The sequence below is a fragment of the Microcebus murinus genome, chromosome 7, assembly GCF_040939455.1.
Source record: "Microcebus murinus isolate Inina chromosome 7, M.murinus_Inina_mat1.0, whole genome shotgun sequence".
Classification (NCBI taxonomy): Eukaryota; Metazoa; Chordata; class Mammalia; order Primates; family Cheirogaleidae; genus Microcebus; species Microcebus murinus.
In genome coordinates, this window is record NC_134110.1 from 51,647,896 (window position 1) to 51,664,456 (window position 16,561).

General features: G+C 36.3%; 1 protein-coding gene across 5 annotated transcripts in view; it reads left to right on the forward strand.

Moving 5' to 3' along the window:
* Nucleotides 1-16,561, forward strand: part of CSMD3 (CUB and Sushi multiple domains 3) — a 1,101,621-nt gene that overhangs the window by 471,668 nt on the left and 613,392 nt on the right. For all 5 annotated transcript variants that reach the window (XM_076005068.1, XM_012781857.3, XM_076005066.1 and 2 more), the window contains one exon: nucleotides 15,139-15,263. In XM_076005068.1, the coding sequence (XP_075861183.1) occupies nucleotides 15,139-15,263 (125 nt within the window). The remainder of the gene's footprint in view (nucleotides 1-15,138; nucleotides 15,264-16,561) is intronic.

Consider the following 16,561-nt stretch of genomic DNA (forward strand, 5'->3'; position numbering starts at 1 on the left):
TGTCAGACATTTTTGTTCAATATCTTTGATTAGGTCCCTTATTTCTTTACTTAATTTCTGTGTGGAGGATCTATCCAGTTCATTTAGTGGTGTATTGAAGTCCCCTGCTACTATGGCAGTATTGTTTAGGGTGGCATTTAGCTCTGACAAGGTTTGCTTTATGTAATTGGGTGCTCCTGAATTGGGAGCATAAATATTAAGAATTGTTAGGTCTTCTTGTTCTATCTTCCCTTTCACCATTATGAAGTGGCATTCTTTATCCTTTTTAACTTTTGTTACTTTAAAACTAATGTTGTCTGCGAATAATATAGCAACCCCTGCTTTCTTTTGATTTCCGGTTTGCTTGGATGATAGTTTTCCATCCCTTGATCTTCAGCCGGGAGCCATCTTTATGGTTTAGGTGTATTTCCTGTAGACAGAAAATATTAGGCTTGTGGAATTTTATCCACTCTGCCAGCCTATGTCTCTTCAGAGGACAGTTTAAACCATTTACATTTATTGAGAGGATTGAAATTGGAGGAAGATTTCCATTCATATTGATGGGTGAAGTCCTGTTGCTTTGACTTAGAGATTAAGTTATCATGAAGTTCGAGATCTAGACTTTAATTCTTTGTGGATTTCATTTTGAGTAGTGCCTATTACCCTGTTCACTGTGGAAGGCAGGTCTGAGAATTTTCTGTAGTGCTGGTCTGATCTTTGCATATTCCTTTAGCGATTGCTTGTCTGAGAAGGATTTTATTTCGCCCTCATAGATGAAACTTAATTTTGCCAGATAAAGTATTCTAGGTTGGGCTTTGTTCTGTTTTAGAAGATTAAGGATAGGCACCCACTCCCTCTTGTCTTGTAAGGTTTCAGATGAGAAGTCTGCGGTTAGTCTGATAGACTTTCCTTTGTAGGTTATTTGTTGTTTACACCTTCTGTACGGAGGATTGCTTCTTTCACATTTACCTTGGTCAACTTAATAACCACATGACGAGGCAATTACCTATTCGCATTGTGTCTCCCAGGGGTTCTGTGCACTTCTTAAATTTGGATATCCATATTTCTAGCTAGGCCCGGCATATTTTCCTCCAGTATGCCATAGACTAAGTTTTCCAACCCTTGTGAGTGTTCTTCTTCCCCTTCTGGAATGCCAATCATTCTGAGATTCGATGTTTTTACATAATCCCATACTTCCTGTAAGCTTTGATCTTGTCTCTTGCTTCTGTGTACCCTTTTTTCCTCTGATTTGTTTAGCATGTAGGTATAATCTTCAAGCTCTGAGATTCTTTCCTCAGCATGATCTATCCTGTTTTTGAGGCTTTCCACTGTGTTGTGGAGTTCCTTGAATGGAGTTCCAATGAATTTCCTTCATTGCTAGAATTTCTCCTTGGTTTCTCTGAATTACCTCTATATCTTTGGAGAATTTTTCATTCATTTCCTGGATTGTTCTTGTGGTTTCTCTATGTTGGGATTCTATTTTCTCTTTGATTCCATTGAGCTTTCTAACAATCCATATTCGGAATTCTTCATCTGTTAGTTTAATCATATCGTGTAAGTTGGTGTCCGTTGGTGGAGAATGATTATTTTCTTTTGGAGGTGACTTTTCTCTCTGATATTTCATGGTTCCTGAAGTTTTTCACTGGTTCTTCCTCATCTGGATACTTTGTTGAGGACCAGAGTTGATGGAAGTCAATTATAAGCTGTGTACTTGGGTTCCAAAGGAATGATCCTTGGGAGACCTGGGGAGGATGTGTTCTGCTCATGTATCACCTTTCTCAAGGGTTCTTTGAGTCCTCAGGACTAGCAGCCTCCTTTGCTTATCTACCTTGCTACCATAGGCTTTATTCTCTGGACACAGAATGCCAACCACTGAGTGCAGCAAGACACCCCTAAGGTTCAAACTTGTGAGAAAGCTACCGAACAAAGCACCACTCTCAACTTTCCACCCTTATAAATTCAGCTTTCAAGGCCACCTGCCCAGTTAGGGCAGGGGGGAAGACTGAGTTTAACAGGGCCACCCTCTGCAGTGTTTTCATGCTAAGGAGCAGCTTGGTGGAGCAGGGAAGCAGATGTTGGGTTCATACCCTCTCCCACTTGCTTCTGCTTCAGCGGAGCGCTGGGAGCTCAACAAGTTGCTTTCTCCGGAGGCCCGAACAGATCAGCCAGTTTAGGGTAGAAGAGTTGCCAGGGAAATGCTTGAGCCCTGCCCACTGCAGGTTCTCCAAGCTTTGGGGCAGTGTGGCAGTGCTAGGAAGTGGCTACAGTGTTAGGACTCTTTCTTCTGCTGCTACTGGTTCAGTAGGGTTCTGGCGATTAAGAGGGGTGCCTTCTCCAGCTGCTCGAAGAGTTTGTCTGGTTTAGGGTAGTAGGGATGCCTGGCAAGCTTCTCCCGAGCGGTCCTCCACAACTTCTCCAAGCCACAGGGGTAGAGTAGCAGGGTGGGGGAGTGGGCGCAGAACTGGGCCCTTCTCCCTACCCACTACCGCTCCTGAGGTGCTGTGGGCTTGATAGGCTGCCCTCTCTTGAAGCAGGAACAGATCAGCTGGTTTGGGATTCTTGGGAAGCTCAGAAAATGCCTCCTGAGCTGATCTGCCCTGAGGAATCCGGGAGAACGGCTCCTGCACGACTCTGCGCAGAGTCTCCAAGCTGCGGGGGCTGGGTGGCGGAGCGGGGGAGTGGGCACAAAACTGGGCCCTTCTCCCCACCCACTACCGCTTTAGTGGGGCTGTGGGCTCAATGGGCTGCCATCCCCTGAAGCAGAAACAGTTCAGCTGGCCTTGGGCCCCGGGTAAGCCTGGAGAACGTCTCCTGCGAGGCTCCATGCAGAGTCTCCAAGCTGCGGGTGCTGGGCAGCAGGGCTAAGGAACGGGGTCTGGGTTCAGACCCTTCCTGCACTCCCCACTGCTTTGGCAGGGCGCTGTGTAGAATTCTAAATGCTGCCTGTTTCACACTCCTCTCCAAACCGCTCGTCTGTTCACACTGCCACCTCCCATCAACCTCAGGCAGTTCCCTGCCTGCGTGGTCGTGGGGACCAGTGGGGAAGGGATCATCTCACTGTGTGGGGGAGAAGGGGTGCCTCCTCTAGTCAGCCCGTGAGGCCGCTGGTGCACGGGTGGGCTCCCCACTGTACTTCCGAGTCCCTGGGTTTTGTGAAAGAATTTCGGTTCACCTTTAATTGTTGTCCACGATTTCCATATCCCAGTGTCTCTTTGCAGTTCTGCGAGTCTGCTCCAGAGTAGGTGCAGGTGGTCCACGTGTGGTCTTCTGTCCTCTTCACCCCTGACCCCAAGAGCCAAGAATCAAGAGGTCAGCCCTAATCTGCCATTTTCTCTCTCCACCTCATTGATAATAGCCATTCTAACTAGGGTGAGAACTATGATTTTGATTTGCATTTCCCTGATGATTAGTGATGTTGAGTGTTTTTCCATATACTATTGGTCATTTGTATATCTTCATTTGAGAAATGACTATTCATTCTGATCCTTTGCCCACTTTGTAATAGAACTATTTGTTTTGTTGTTGTTTTTTTTTTTTTTTTGCTGTTGAACTATTTGAGTTCCTTATACATTCTAGGTATTAGTCTCTTGTCTGATTCAACCAGTTGTCTCTGTATTCTCTTGATGATTTCTTTTACTGAAACCATTAAAACAGAAATGTTTTAATTTAATACAATTTCATTTGCCTATTTTTGTTTTTATTGCCTATACTTTTGAGAACTTAGCCATAAAATATTTGCCTAGACTGATGGCCTGGAGCATTTCTCCTATGTTTTTTCTAGTAGTTTTATTGTTTGAGGTCTTAAGTTTAAGTCTTTCATCCATTTTGGATTGATTTTTGTATTTGGGAAGAGATAGTGGTCTAGTTTCATTCTTTTCCAATGGAAATCTAGTTTTTCAGCACCATTTATTGAAGAGGGTGCTAGAACGGCATTTTAAATGCAGTGGGAGACTATAATTGCAAAGTTATTTTAATCAGGATAATTTAATTTTTATGATATGCATATTAGAGGAACTGGTTTATCACAAAATCTGTATGTTAAATGAGAAATATTTAGAAGTAAAACACCCCTGCCTTCTATATTAGACACTTTTTATTCATTAAACTTGCACAATGACATAAAAAAACATGATGAAGTATTTGAGGAATATTTGTTTTGGCAGATTTACTTTAATAAAAGGCAGATTGATTCATGGAGTATTAACAGCTAGAATATACCTAAAGATAGTCTTATCCAATCTACTCAACATTTTCTTTAGTTGGTTATAATACTGATAAGCTGGATGTGAAAAAAATAAATGTATTTTATATTGCAGGCTTAATATGACAATAGTAACTTAATATGCTAAATTTACATTAGTGACATGTAATAATTTATTATTGTCAGCACTTTATATATGATTTAAAAGTAAATATTAAATGTGGGTAGTCAGAGTTTGAACTAAGTGGTCCTTCCAATGTATAAAACACTGAGCAGTTCACAAATAATGAGGTGGTTGCTTTGTGCATTAGTCGTTGCACATTAACTATCACTCACAAAGTGCCTTGTGGGTTACTCTTGCTTATTTTTATACCATTGACTGGTTTGGGCCACAGGAATAGATCAAATGGGGTTTTATACAAGAAAGTGCTTTGTAACCTAGGAGGCCCTGCTCAAAATATTAATTTTTAATATTATTTTAAAAATTTATCCCAGGATTAAAAAAATCTTGATAGCTTTGGATAATTTATAACATTATGTATCATAAGGCTCAGTTCATCTATGTCTGTGGATATTTTCCTACTGTGAGGTGGATTTTACTTTATTCAAACCTCAGCTTCAATTGGTTTATTTCTCTATGACAGCTGTTCTTAAACGTAGGGTCACAGTTATTTGGAGATTTCTTTTTATACAATTAATAGGTTACTAATATTAAAATATCAAAGTTTGGTAATTACTTAAGCATTGAAAACTTAGATGAAAATAGGGTTATTCTCATTGCACTATTTAATTCATTGCTGTCTAATAGAATTGTGAGGGGGTGAGAGGAGGAGGAGTAGAATAGCAATGGGTATAGTCAGAGTTAATGTGGCAAGGATGAGATATTAACCTTGCCTTATTTTATGGCTTTGCCTAAATGAGGCATACTTTATGAATATGCCTACGTGTGAACTTCAAAACAGCATGTTGTGGAAACTATTGGGAAGCTTACCAACCTAAACACTGACATTAAATACTTTCATACTTTAGTTTCCATACTAATTTTATTTTATATTTTGATTTACAGGGATTATACAATCATTCTAATCCTTAATTCCTTTTCTATGGTTACAGCAACAGAAATGATGCCAAAGATATTTTTTCAATTAATATTTTAAAGGTTTATTGTTCTCATATAATTTTAAATCATCTCTTAAAAATATTTGTATACCAGGAAAAAAGGTTTTATTTAGGCTTTTAAATAAATTATATTTTGTCACTTAAGTGTGTGTATATTTTAATTTCTCTGAATATTATCATGTTACTTACTTCCTAATCCATTTACTAGTAACCTTCTAAGGCACTGTTTTACTAATTTGTTACTTTTTTTCCCATTATAGAATATCATTATCCTACTATGTGCCTTTCTCTTACTTTGTAACACAGTTATGGATCTGCACAATACTTCACTTGTTATGTAAAAGTATTTTGTTCATCTGTGATTGAAGATCTATTAAAAATTGCTTAATCAAGTTACAAAATTGACCCAGTGAATCTCAGATAAAAGGCATAAAACAATATAAGAAAAGAAAAAAAGCACATGGTAAAAAGTATTTATCTTTTAGACTCCAAAAAAAGAATTACCAAGATAAAAATAAAACCTTCAACTGTCACTTTTAAAATAATTGTTCTAAATTTAAAATATTGAAATCTTATCAGGTATAATATCAAGGATTTTTGAGGATTCTGAGAAGCTCCTCACAGTTAATTTTGGAGGTTAAAGAAAAGGTCTTTATGATAATAATCATTATCCTTTTTTCTGAAGGTATGGGATTATAACTTTTTAAATAGCTTTTGCTTTTAGCTTAGTTAGCTATTTAACTAATGAAGAGCTGTTCTCATGAAAATCCACGTTAGCTAATGCACTTACATATTGCTTTTGTGTTTCTTTCTGAACAATCCACGTCTTTTGAGATTGTTCCTTTCTCCAGGATATTGCTTCCTTTGGAATTGCTCTATTTTTCAACATATTGTGTTATGTTATAAAAGTATATAAGTATAGGAAATAAACAGACAAGAAGAAAGATTTACTCCTAGTGAAAGGATTTAGCTGAAGTGAAATCAAGTACTGGAGGAGTGAAGGCGTGTGATATCATCACCTTCCCAACATGTTTGAAATTATACTCAAAAGACCAAGTTTGAGGAGATTAACAAGGCAGTAATTGGTTTGAATATCGAATGAAGTAGTGAGTGACCTTGAGTATTCGACAAACCAAGATGTACAGGAACAATATCTAGACTGATCATAGCCAACAGCACAAATAAGGCAGTAGATATGAAGAATAAAATACAAAGTTGTGTGTGAGTGCTGAATTGGATTATCCTTGCATCTGGCATGTCTCGGTTTTGTTGACACTATCTATGCAAAGGAATGATGTTAATTTTATAAGGCAATGAATTGGGCAATACACAGAAAATGATTATGGTGTTCTTTCATTCTTTTTTACTTTTTTTCTTTTTGAGACAGAGTCTCACTTTGTTGCCTAGGCTACAGTGTCATGGAGTCAACCTAGCTCACAGCAACCTCAGACTCCTGGGCTCAAGCAATCCTTCTGCCTCAGCCTCCTGAGTAGCTGGGACTACAGGCATGCACCACCATTCCCAGCTAATTTTTTCGATATATTTTTAGTTGGCCAATTAATTTCTTTCTATTTTTAGTAGAGACGAGGTCTCACTCTTACTCAGGCTAGTTTTGAACTCCTGACCTTGAGTGATCCACCTGCCTTGGCTTCCCAGAGTGCTAGGATTACAGTCATGAGCTACTGCACCAGGCTCTTTCATTCTCTTTTGAAGAAAATTTGGTATGAGTTAAAAGCCTTTAAAATATCTAACAAAGCTTGTCAGTATAAGTTAGAGTCAGAAACAATACATTTTGAAAATTAGGTCACTTATCATCCCCTTACAATAAAGTTTATTAATGTTTAATTTCTGCAACTTACAAATAAATGGCTTAATATTATCATTTTTACTTCCAGCTTAAAATGAGAGGTTAAATATTCAAGACAGAAGGAATAATTAATGGCACAAGTAGTGAAAAGACGGAAGAACTGAATCTAAAATTGGGTGGAGAAATGACTTCTCTATATGGAGAGTCAATTGTTCTGTTTTTACAAGAAGAGAGAATGGATGTAAATATGAAAAGAACTTAAATTCTGAAATCAGATTTAAAAACATGTTAGCAGTATAGAGCTTGATGTAGTTTTTACTTTTTTTTGCTAATCCTCATTTTCAAAATTTCTACAACACATATTCATGTACTTTTAAAATACAGAAAAGCTCATATTGTAAAAATTAGCCACTCCCAATCTGAGGTAAAAATAATTTTGGATGTTCTAATGAGCAATTGCTTATTTTTGAAATTCCTAGTTTAAATATATTTAGAGAATCATTTGATTTTCAAAGATATTAAATAAGCATTATTATGGTCATTTTGGTCATAGTTATTTCCTCTGCATGTTTAATATGTTCATTTTTTTACTACAAAATGGTTTATGGATGCTTTAATTTTTAAATCAACGTTCATGCCTGGATAATATCTACTTGTACAGTGACAATTTTGAAAAATACACATCTACTTTTTAATTGTTTTAATGTTTTTAATCTGCTTTTTAATGTTGAATTTCTTCATGTGTCAGGAAATTGCCTTGACCTTTTAAATCAACCAAAAAACAATAGCAACACCAAAGATACACACAAATTCACTCTTGATGTAATACTCTCAAGACTCCTTGTTCCTTTATTTCTTTGATCCTCTTCTCTGACTCAAGCACTATCATCTGTCCTTCTGGGTATCTGTATTTGCTCATATTTTATTTATTTGCTTGTAAATAAAATTATAGTTTCACTATCTTAGGTCAAAATAGGTGAAAATTTATATATTTTGAAAAATCTCCTATCTTTTTTCACTGACAGCTTTGATATTATAGAATGATGGAATGATAAGCATCATTTTTAAAAAGATGATAGCATTTAAATCTGGGCCAGCATAATCATGGTGAAGATCAACACTTATTTTACTAACAATATCATTATCTATCATATGCTTTATGATTTGATACTTTCAGATTAAAAAATGTGTTCAGCTCTGTATTTTGAAATGTTCTATCAGATTGAATAACCTACTAAAGTAGATGGTTTTATTTAGCTGGGTAGGGCAGACATCTTTTCAGTGGTGACACATAAATTACAGTGCGTACATCTTGTCTTCCTTTGCTGTCACTTAATGATAACTGAATACTTTTCTATAAATATATATGTGTATTTATATAGAAATATATACACACACATACACACATTTAATGAGACTTAGTTGTAAATTTTCCTTAAGTTTAATTCAAATATCAAAATGGTTCATACAATTAAAACATAATGTATTTGTTTAAGAAACCCATTTCCTGATTATTGAACCTAGAATCTACTGAAAAGACCAGTTATTTCATTGATTTCTGTCCTCTCTGTGTTGTTTTGGAATAGGTTCAAATGTAGCTGTGGTCCTCGATGGATATGCTTACAAATGCCCATTATAGAGACTTTCTTTCAATAGTGGGGAAGAAACTAATGACTTACACAACAGAAATGAGTAATTAGTAATATCTACCATATTAGCAGTTTGGATTCTACTTAAAGAAACTGTTAACTCCTCAGTTATGATATGCCCCTGCAGCATAGACAGATCTTTTGAAGCATAGAACAGACCTGGAAATTCTAAACCATGGGACATGTGCTCAAAGTTCATATATGATGCTTTGAAATAGCATCTCATAAGCTTAAGGTAAAAATATTGAAATAGAAAATTGTCTTCTCATCTACTTGACCCCTCTGCTTCTGATTTTTTTCCTTCTTTCTCTCTGAGCAAACTAGTCCCCATTACTGGGTCACACTCATCCAAATAGCAGTTGGGTGTAGGAGTTCCTCAGGGCTCAGTCTAATACTTCCTTCCTAGGTAATCACTAACATTCTCATAGTTTCCATGACTGTGTGTGTCTCCAGACCAAACCTTTGCCTGAGTCACTGACCTATACAGATCCATTGCCTCGCCATTTGAATGTCTCACAAGCACCTAGTCATGAGAGTGTGCATTCATCCTTGATTCCTACATTCCCTTTTTGACCTCAGACAGCCAGCCACCCAGTACTGCCAGTTCGACCTCTAACACTCCTCTTGAATCTATCTCTTTCTCTCCATCTCTAGTGGCATCACCCAAGTACATGTCTCCATCATCTTCTGTCTGTAACAATATAACGAAAATATACTATCCTTCTAACTGGCTTCCCACATGTGATATTGCCTCTTTCATGTTACCACTGATTCATTCTCTTCCTGACAGACCATAGGATCCCTTTAAAACCATAATTGTGATTATGAAGCCTCTTTACTAAATCATTTTCATAACTGCCTATTTTTTATGATAAAGTCCAAAATTTGTAATACATCTTAAGACTGCTTGAATTGTCCCCAGCTTACTCCTTATATGATTGTCTTCTTTTTATCCCTGTTAAGCTTTCTTGAGATCCTTGAACACACTGTGCTCTTTTTCTTGAATCATCAAACAGGCAATTGCTCCTACCTACAAGGTTCAATCTCTTTTCTGTGCCAATGCACTCTTTGTGTCCTAGATTGAATGACCTCCTCTTTGAGGGAGTTTTCCTCACCATCACTGTTCCCTTAGTCAGGTTTTGCATACCCTTTGATCATGGTTCTGACTTTTTTTTTTTTTTGAGACAGAGTTACAGTTTGTTGCCCTTGATAGAGTGCCGTGGCATCAGGCTAGCTCACAGCAACCTCAGACTTCTGGGTTCTAGCAATCCTTCTGCCTCAGCCTCCTAAGTAGCTGGGACTACAGGCATGTGCCACCATGCCTGGCTCATTTTTTTCTATATATTTAGTTGACCAATTAGTTTCTTTCTATTTTTAGTAGAGACAGGGTCTCGCTTTTACTCAGGCTGGTTTTGAACTCCTGACCTTGAGTGATCTGCCCGCCTTGGCCTCCCAGAGTGCTAGGATTACAGATGTGAGCCACCATGCCCTGCAGCAACAGATTCTTAACCAAACCCCTTGCTTCTACCTTTGCCACCTTAAATTGTATTCTTCACTCAGTACTCAATGGAATCACTTTAAAGCATAAAGTAACATGTCATTCACTTGGCTCACAGCCCCATAATAATTACCAATTCTCTTAAAATAAAGGTCAAAATCCTTACCATGGCCAAGGGAGCTGTAAACAATCTGTCTCCCACTTCTAAATGCTTCCTTGACTTAATTTCATCCATCTCTGTCCTTCAGTTTCTGTGCTCCAATCACACTGGTATTTTGCTTGCCGTTTTATGACCATGGCAAATGTACTGGCTGATAAGAAGTGGATATGTGGGTTGTAATAAATTTAAATTTAAATTGAGAGAGTATCCTGACACAAGGATATTTTTTTTCAATTATAGGGATAGGGATATATCTGAATGCATTAGGCTATCTTAGACAGATGTTAGTGAATAATAAATCTGCAAGAGAAAGCATTTACTTCCTTTCTCTCTCTCCCCCCTCTCTCTCTATATATATACATATATATGTATATATATGTATATTTACACACACATATATGTATGTGTACGCACATCTACATATATATGTATGTAAAAAAACTTACAATATTTTTTGAGAATGTTTGATAGGTTGGAAAACAAAATAGATACGAGCCTGGAAATGTTTTAGCAGGGTGAGAGAGCCAAATAAATACACAATGCAAAAAATAGTGTATAGACAATAACATAGAAAAAGATTATGGATTAAGAGTATCTGAATGAAATGGGCAAAAACAAATATTTGAAGTAGAATAATGGTAAAATTTGAGCTACCTTTTAAAAAATTTGCTCTGGATATTATTTAAAAATAAATTGCTGGAAGTCAACAACAGAAGCAAGAAACCCAAGAAAGGACTAGTGCACACAAAAAGGACTAGTGCAATAACACAGATGAGAAATGATGGCTAAGTGACAGTATAGGGGTGAGAAATGTTGGATTCTAGATTTTGAAAGTGTTACCAACAGATTTGATTTACGGGGTGGATGTGAAATGTAAGAGAAAAATACGAGTCAAGAGTTACTCTAAGGGTTTTAACCTTAACAAATAGAAGAATGCAGTTTTCATTTATTGAAGAAAGAAAAAACAGAGAATTGGACATTATAGAAACAATATATACACTTTTAAGGTTGCTCAAGCTATAAGGTAGTCTAAAGAAAACTTGGAGTCATGAAGAGGTCCAAGAAGACTCTAAAGGCTATTTTTTATTCTCTCTCTCTTTTTTTTTATTTCAGCATATCATGGAGGTACAAATGTTTAGGCTACATATATTGCCTTTGTCCCACCTGAGTCGGTGTTTCAAGTGTGTCCATCCCACAGATGGTGCGCACTGCACCCATTAGGTGTGCATATACCCATCTTCTCCACCCCCTCCCATCTGCCCAACACCCAAAGAATGTTACTACTATATGTGCATATAAGTGTTGATCAGTTAATACCAATTTGATGGTGAGTACATGTGGTGCTTGTTTTTCCATTCTTGTGATACCTCACTTAGTAGAAAGGGCTCCAGCTCTATCCAGGATAATACAACAGGTGCTAGATCACCATTGTATTTTGTGGCTGAGTAGGAATCCATGCTATACATATACCACATTTTATGAATCCACTCATGTGTTGATGGGCACTTGGGTTGTTTCCACATCTTTGCAATTGTGAATTGTGCTGCTATAAACATTCTAGTGCAGATGTCTTTTTTATAGAATGTCTTTTTGTCCTTTGGGTGGATGCCCAGTAATGGGATTGCTGAAACAAATGGTAATTCTACTTATAGCTCTTTGAAGTATCTCCATATTACTTTCCACAGAGGTTGTACTAGAATTCCTGACCAGATCAATATCAAATACCGAAATTGAAGCAACACTAAAATCCTTCCTAAAAAGAAAAGTCCCAGACCACATAGTTTCACACCTGAATTTTATCAGACCTACAAAGAACTAGTGCCTATCCTGCAGAAATTATTCCACAACTTTGGGAAGGAAGGAATCCTCCCCAAGCTGTTTTGTGAAGCCAACATCACCCTGATACCAAAACTAGGAAAAGATGCAACAAAAAAAGAAAACTACAGACCAATATTCCTATGCATATAGATGCAAAAATTTTCAGCAGTTTCCTAGAAAACCAAATTCAAGTGCTTATCAAAAACATAATCCATCATGACCAAGTGGGCTTCATCCAGAGATGCAAGGATGGTTCAACATATGCAAATCTATAAATGTAATTCACCACATGAACAGAAGCAAAAACAAAGACCATATGATACTCTGAATAGATGCAGAAAAAGCATTTGACTAAATTCAGCACCCTTTATTAATAAGAACAAAATAGGCAGAGATAGGACTTACCTAAAAATAAACAAGCCATATATGACAAACCCACAGCCAACATCATACTGAATGGGAAAAATTTGAAAGCATCTCCCCTTAGAACTGGAACCAGACAAAGTTGCCCTCTATCACCATTTCTATTCAACATAGTGCTGGAAGTCCTAGCCAGGGTCTTCAGACAAGAGAAGGAAATCAAGGGCATCCAAATGGAGGCAGAAGAGGTCAAAATATTGCTCTTTGTTGACAATATGATCTTATATCTAGAAAATCCTAAAGATTCTGCCATGAGACCCCTGGAATTGATAAACAAATTCAGCACAGTCTCAGGTTACAAAATTAATGCATAGACATCAGTAGCATTCCTATATGCCAACAACAGTCAAACTGAGAACCAAATCAAATACTGAATACCCTTCGCAATAGCAACAAAGAAAATAAAATACCTAGGAATATATTTAGCTAAGGAGGTAAAAGACCTCTAAAGGGATAACTGCAAAACTGAGGAAGGAAATAGCAGAGAACATAAACAGGTGGAAAACCACACCATGTTCATGGGTCGCCAGAATCAACATTGTTAAAATGTCTATATTGCCCAAAGTGATCTACAGATTCAATGCAATCACTATTAAAATACCAAAATAATTTTTCACGGATCTAGAAAAAATAATTCTATGATTTGTATGGAACCAGAGAAGACCCAGTATAGCAAAAGCAATCTTAAACAAAAAAGAACAAATTAGGAGGCATCAATTTATCAGACCGCAAGCTATGGTACAAGGCTATCGTAACTAAAATAGCATACAACTGGTACAAGAACAGAGACATAGACCTGTGGAACAGAACTGAGTACCCAGATATAAAACTATCCTCATATAGCCGTCTAATCTTTGAACAAAGCAGACAAAAATATAGACTGAGAAAATAATCCTTATTCAATAAGTGGAGCTGGGAAAATTGGATAGCCACATGTAGAAGACTGAAACGGGATCCACACATCTCACCTCTCACAAAAATCAACTCATAGTGGATAACCGGCTTAAACCTAAGGCATGGAACTATAAGAATTCTAGAAGAAAATGTTGGAAAAACTCTTCCAGACATTGGTCTAGACAAAGAATTTATGAAGAAGGCCGCCAAAGGCAATCACAGCAATAACAAAAATAAGGAAATGGGACCTGATAAAACATATAACCAAAATGTTTGTACCCCTATAATTAATATCCTGAATAAAAATAAAATAAAGTAAAAAGCCTCTGCACAGCCAAAGAAACTATCACGAGAGCAAACAGACAACCTACAGAATGGGAGAAAATATTTGCATGCTAAACATCCAATAAAGGCCTGATAACTAGAATCTATATAGAACTCAGGAAAATCAGCAAGAAAAAATCAAACAACCCTATCAAAAAGTGGGCAAAGGAGATGAACAGAAACTTTTCAAAAGAAGTTTGAAAAGTTGGCCTACAAACTAATGGACTACATATGAAAAAATGCTCAATATCTCTAATCATCAGGGAAATGCAAATCAAAACCACAATGAGATATCTCCTAACTCCAGTAAGAATGGCCTTTATAAAAAAATCCCAAAACAACAAATGTTTGCTAGGAATGCGGAGAGCTAGGAATATTCATACACTGCTGTAGGACTGCAAAGTCCAAATAATATCTTTCTGGATTTTAGTGGTCAGCGCCTAGAGGTGGTGATTAGGTGTGGCACTGGGTGAGAGACAAAATGGCAGGAACTTCCTGCTGGAAGATCTTTCATGCCACATTAAGGAAGTTGGACTTTATTTCTTTGCTGATGGGTTGCTGTTTAAGGATTTTAGGAAAGAAAATGTGTGGTCAGTTTTTCATTTCAGAAAAACATCCATTATGCTTGGCAAATAGGATTTTCTAAAAATGTTCATTTAAGTAACTTTAGTGACAGGAGAAACGAAATACAAATTGAAATAAGTTAAATAATAAATGGTGGGTCAATTTTAAATCATCAAATATAGCATGGGCTCTAGATCAAAAACAATCAGCACAATTGTGTAGCCCTAAAAATGTATGTATATACAAATGCATGTGGGTATACAAAGACATGTCTAAATACATTCACATGTAAGAACATGCCAGAAAAAATTTGATAATATGGTATGAACACAAGTACTGTACTAGAATTCAAGTCAGGATTTCCACCTTTTGATTCACATTTGCCATCTATTTATGATGGTAAATTTAGTCAATTATTCAATCTTGGTTTCTCCAACTAATAATAAAATAATTAAATTTGATAATAGCTTTAACTTTCTACAATTCCTACCAAAATATACATGCTATTGCCTTACAGTAGAATATCTGTTTATGACTTTTATTATACATTTGTACAAGTCATACTTTCACATTTTTTTCTCCCAGTAAGATATTTTTTGTCACTAGGGTACATATTTGATAAATTGGCTATAGCTAGTAGAAGTGGAGCCTAGTTACTATGTTACATTTTCATAATCATATTTTTAATCTTTTATTTAATTTTAGCCTTGGATCGACTGTGCAGTTCTCTTGTGATGAAGATTATGTTCTACAGGGTGCAAAGAGTATCACCTGTCAACGGATAGCTGAAGTTTTTGCTGCTTGGAGTGATCACAGGCCTGTATGTAAAGGTAAAGAAAAGTTTTAAAATAAAACTGCTCTCTGAACACAGTTTAATAACTTGAACTATGTTTAATTGAGTATAAATTTCAATTAAATCCTAGAGCTATAATGTAATCTTTAAGGAAGAATTGAGTTCCTGCATTTGACAATATTGATTGAAAATCTGTATTGTGTGAAGGAATTTGCAATCTAATAGTTATACAATAATAGAATGAAGCACAAAGTATGTAATATAAGATACTGGAAACAACGTTGGCCTTTTTTAAAATCGCAATTTTGGCCTGGCGCTGTGGTTCATGCCTATAATCCTAGCACTCTGGGAGGATAAGACGGGAGGATCGCTCAAGGTCAGTAGTTTGAAAGCAGCCTGAGCAAGAGCGAGACCCCATTTCTTCTAAAAATAGAAAGAAATTAATTGATTAACTAAAAATATATATAGAAAAAATTAGCTAGGCATGATGGCACATGCCTGTAGTCCCAGCTACCTGGGAGGCTGAGGCAGGAGGATTGCTTGAGCCCAGGAGTTTGAGGTTGCTGTGAGCTAGGCTGATGCCGAGGCACTCTAGTCCAGGCAACAGGGTGGGACTCTGAGTAAAAAAAAATCACAATTTCCCTGTCTGTATAAGCACTAATATGTTTTTATTTTTTTTAACCATTGTTCCACCTCCACTGGTAGGATTTACCATTTTAATTGCTTATGTGTCCAATAGTACTGGTGTTTGTAGCAGTGGAGGTGGAGCACAGGTTCTCTACCTAGTTTATTTAAACTAAGAAAAACCAACAAATGCTCTGGCTTTACATATCATTTTTTTACATAGCACCAGTAACTGCAGATAAGATATATATATGTATATATATATATATATATACATATATATATGTATGTCTATGGATATATTGAATATTTTGGGTATTGCCAGTAGAGGTGGAACCTAATTTTTATTAATTTCTAATCACATTTTCTAATCCTTTGTTCAATTTTAGCATTGGATCAACTGATAATATATACTACTAGTAACTGAAGATTATATATATATACATATATATGAATATATGAGATCTTATCTGAATATATAACTTATCTGTAATTTCTGATAATGTTTATATGTATATTAATATATAATCTTCAAAAAACTGGCTCAAGACAAAACTGACTAAAGACAATTTCAAATATAAAGAAAAATATTATGAATGGCTTGCGAAATTTTGTAAACCTACTTAGAAAAAAAAAAAGAAAAGGACTGAAACAACCAATTTAGGATACCTTTCAATTTTTAACATGGACATTAAAATATGTTAAAATATG